At 39.6% G+C, this 4,245-nt stretch overlaps 1 protein-coding gene across 1 annotated transcript; it reads left to right on the top strand.

Moving 5' to 3' along the window:
• Positions 1–2,738: 2,738 nt before the first annotated feature.
• On the top strand, positions 2,739–4,002 carry LOC133681123 (putative glycine-rich cell wall structural protein 1). Its single transcript, XM_062104241.1, has 2 exons — positions 2,739–3,333; positions 3,896–4,002. Exons 1-2 carry the CDS (start codon positions 2,853–2,855, stop codon positions 4,000–4,002), a joined length of 588 nt encoding a protein of 195 aa, XP_061960225.1. The 5' UTR covers positions 2,739–2,852.
• Positions 4,003–4,245: the final 243 nt, after the last annotated feature.

Raw genomic sequence — 4,245 nt, 5'->3', positions numbered from 1 at the left:
CTTGAAAGGTTCAAGATGGAAAGCTGCAATCCAGTATCAACTCCAGTTGAGAATGTAGTAGAATTGAGGAAGAGTAAAGTTGGAAATGTTGATCCAACTTACATGAAAAGCTTAGTAGGAAGCTTAAGGTACTTGACATGTACCAGATCGGATATACTCTACGGAGTTGGTCTTATCAGCAGATACATGGAGACATCAGACTAGTCTCACTTGAATGCAGCCAAGAGAATTCTTCGCTACATCAAAGGAACAATAAATGAAGGTATGTTTTATACCTCAAATACAAACTTCAATCTTGTTGGCTACTCGGATAGTGATTGGGGTAGAGATCTGGATGAAAGGAAAAGCACAACAGGTTTTGTCTTTTTCATGGGAAATACATCTTTCACATGGCCATCCAAAAAGTAATCAATAGTAATGTTATTAAGCTGTGAAGCTGAGTATGTTGCTGCCAACTTAGCTGTATGCCATTTAATATGGTTAAGGAACATGCTGAAGCATTTGGGATTTCCTCAAGAAAATCCTATAGAGATTTATATCGATAATCGATCAGCGATTGCATTGGCAAAGAACCCGGTGTATCATGAACGAAGTAAACACATTGATACACGTCATCACTTTATCCGAGAGCATGTAAAGAACAAAGAAGTCGAGCTGATATCCTGCAAGACAAATGATCAAGTTGTAGATATCTTTACAAAGCCATTGAAGGGAGAAATATTTATCAGACTGAAGTTCATGCTTGGCATGACATCCCTCGATTGAGTTTAAAGGGGAGATTTGTTGAAGTAAACTCAATATCTTGAAGGTTAAGGAAGGCAACCACCCACCACCACTTGCAGCCATCAGCTGTCACCACCCAGCCGCAAGCCGCCTTCACACTTGAAGGTTGAATTTTCTTGTTTTGAATTCGTGTATAAATAGGTAGCTAAGTGGATGCTATTCTGTGTGGAAAGAGAAGAAAGAAACACTAGAGAGAAAGAGAGAGGGAGTGTATTCAAAGCTTTTGTTTAGTTATTGTAAGCTTCTTGTTGTTGAAATAAAATAGTGTGTTTTATCCCCTCTGAGTGTTTCAAAGTCACCACCAGTAGTTTCTACCACCAACACAATGAAGCAAGTAATTAACACGCTGATCGTGAGGCAGAAAGTCAGCGTTGCAGATAAGCAATATCGTTGCTAATTGATCAAGCGGAGAAGGGCAGTATCGTTGCTAAAGCAGTAGCAATAGAAAATAATTAGAGGGGCGGCTACCGTTTGAAGAAAAATTAGCAGATGGAGGAGTAGCATTAAACAACAAACAAAGGAGATGATTTTGTTGCAGAAAAGCAGTAGAGGGTCTGCCGTTTGAAGAATAAATCTGTTAAGATAAATTGGCTTTAATACCAAGTTGAAACAAAGTTTGTGATAATTGAGAGACTTAACCTAATAAAATATCAATTATATAAATTGGCTATGCTATTTATATAATTAGGATAGTACATGTGTTATGGTATAGTATACTACATACAATAAGTTAATACATTAATAATACAATATTTCTTGTTCCTACACATTCAGAATACAGTGATATATTATATTCATCAATGCAAATCCTGATAAAATGACACTGATATTTATTTATTTATTTCACATTTTGTCTGTCAGTAAATATATCGGTAAAATTATCACCGACATACTGTAAACTACCTACCAGAGTTTTTTTTAAGGATGATTTTCGTTGTGAGCAGGTCGGGAAAATTAGTGCCGTGAGTTTAAATATAGAAAAAACATTACGTCAATCAATCTAAAAATTTGATAGTGAGATAGTGCTCTCAACAACAAGCGCACCAAAGTTGAAAACTATTGGCATTTGCTATTAACACGTTTTGTTCAAGAAAAAAGAGTAAGAAAAAAAAGAGGATATGTTTCAAGGCACAACCACTCTATTAATTAGTAAAGATAATTCAGAATAGCATAACTGAAATTCAATCTGTGCAGCAGTAGAAGACTGTTCAGTATATCAACCACGCAGATGGCCTAACATTCTGCTAGCAGTGATGCAAGGATGGTGTGCTTTCATACACCAGAACAGGCTCCAAGGTTTTAAAATATAAGTCAGACATTCGAACACGGTTTTTAAGCACAGATCTATTAATATTCAATGATGGAAATATTGTGAGAAAATAAATTTAATTCCAAGCCTAAAAGAAATAAGAAATATTGACTGAATTACAACCCAGTTTGTTGTGCAAGCTTGGCCCATTGTTAGCATACACGCAGAGTACGTAGACAGATATCTGTGTGCATAAATCACTACCGTTAGCGGATAAACTTATGCTTAAGGAGACAATTGTTAGCATAAATCAGCGCAGGACAGCTTCCAGTACATTGAAAATAAATACGTGTGCTAAAAAATGGAGTTCAAATATGAACAGAATGATAAAGAGTGGGAAATGCATGCCGAAGTCAAATATTATTAGATACTTCAAAGTCAGAAAAGAAAAGGTGGGGATAAAGCTTGTATTGTATTGCATATAGACAGAAACAGACAGTCCTCCACAGTACCACCACCCCACCACCGACGGCCTCCACTAAAAGAGAAACCCAAAGCACACGTTCCTTTCTATAATATTCAAGATCACCAAGTGAGAGGTACTGGGAATTTAAGAAACATTTCAAAAACCGTGTCTCGTTACCTTTACAATTAATGCCGTACTTTTCAAAAACCTTGTCTTCTTACGTACCTTTCAAATGCCTATATATAGGGTTACCACTTCAAGCATTTCCAGTCAACAAAACATACTGGTTTCTCATATAGCGAGTGACACGCATAAACATACAGATACATTGAGCCGTGAGAGTATAATCTGGAAATGGCAAGTCCAAGAGTGTTAGGGACTGCTTTCCTGGTCTTGCTTATTGTAGACCTCACCCTTGCTGCTAGGACACTGCAGGCAATCAGTGGAGGTGGAGGTGGAGGGCAGGGAGGAGGTGGAGGTGGTGGTTCTGGATCAGGACTTGGGTCAGGTTATGGTTCTGGGTCTGGATCCGGGAGCGGTGAAGGATATGGTGCTGGTGGTCGTGGAGGAGGTGGAGGTGGAGGCAGTGGCGGAGGTGGAGGCGGTGGCAGTGGTGGAGGCAATGGATCAGGTTCTGGCTATGGGTCTGGTAGCGGCTCAGGCTATGGTTCTGGTAGTGGGATAGGTGGTGGTGAAGGTGGTGGCGGCGGCGGCGGCAGTGGAGGTGGTGGCGGCGGCGGTCAGGGCTCTGGATCTGGAAGTGGGTCAGGCTATGGAAGTGGAAGTGGAAGTGGCGGTGGCAAGGGTGGGAAAGGAAGTGGAGGAGGAGGAGGAGGTGGTGGTGGGGGTGGGGGTGGGGGTGGAGGAGGGTCCGGCTCTGGCTCTGGCTCAGGTTATGGCAGCGGGTCTGGTTATGGGGAGGGATATGGAGGAGGGAAAGGTAATTAAAAGCTTGCCATGATGAACACAGAGGTTACCGTTTCTTTTGTATTCTGAAATAAAATTATGGGAGCTCACACATGCATGCATGTAGAATGTTGGCGAGCAATTACAACTGACTGTGCATGCATGTCTATATATAAATCTCTTAATAAAATCACTTTTTAGAGTACAATTTACTCTAAAAGTATATTTTATAGATAATCTCTCCGAAAACCTTAGTAAAAAGTGAACATATCGTTTCCATGTAAACAGGATTTCATCACAAAAAAGAACTTCAAATAAAATTAAAAGAAATGAGCTTGAACTTTTGAAAATTGAAAAATTCTCCCACAACCCAAGACTTGCAGTACTGTTGACTTTGCAGGCAGTAGAAGGACCATGTCACGGCTGAAAATAACTTACGACTGCCAAAAAGAATACCTATGTAAAAGTCTGACCTGGTCAGTGGAGTTCAGTCATTTTCGGTATTGAAAACTACTTACCTCTCTCAACCAAAATGTCACGCAGAGATTTTGATCCCTCACCAATGGCGGCCACAAGGCCTTTAGAAGCCGCAAAGTGAATTTCATATCCAAAGGACCACCAGTAGGTCCGCTCAACAAATATTCTGAAAAAATATAATTTCAAGAAAACTATATATTGGCATTAATTTGCTATTAAAATTATGGGAGAAAAAGAGAGAGGGGATATGTTTCAAGGCACAACTACTCTAGTAATTAGTAAAGATAATTCATAACAGAGTTGAGAATAATTGGAGACTTAACCTAATGGTTAGCCAACTCTTTCTATATATATGTGTAAAGCA

The sequence above is a fragment of the Populus nigra genome, chromosome 1 (genome assembly GCF_951802175.1).
Source record: "Populus nigra chromosome 1, ddPopNigr1.1, whole genome shotgun sequence".
NCBI classification, from domain to species: domain Eukaryota; kingdom Viridiplantae; phylum Streptophyta; class Magnoliopsida; order Malpighiales; family Salicaceae; genus Populus; species Populus nigra.
Note: the sequence above shows the minus strand (reverse complement) of the source record. Positions and strands in the feature narration are given on the sequence as shown.

Coding starts and splice junctions, on each gene's coding strand:
- LOC133681123 (XM_062104241.1), top strand. CDS start 2,853: ATGGCAAGTCCAAGAGTGTTAGGGACTGCTTTCCTGGTCTTGCTTATT. Junction 3,334..3,895: donor AAGTGGAGGAGGAGGAGGAG/GTGGTGGTGGGG, acceptor AGTGGAGTTCAG/TCATTTTCGGTATTGAAAAC.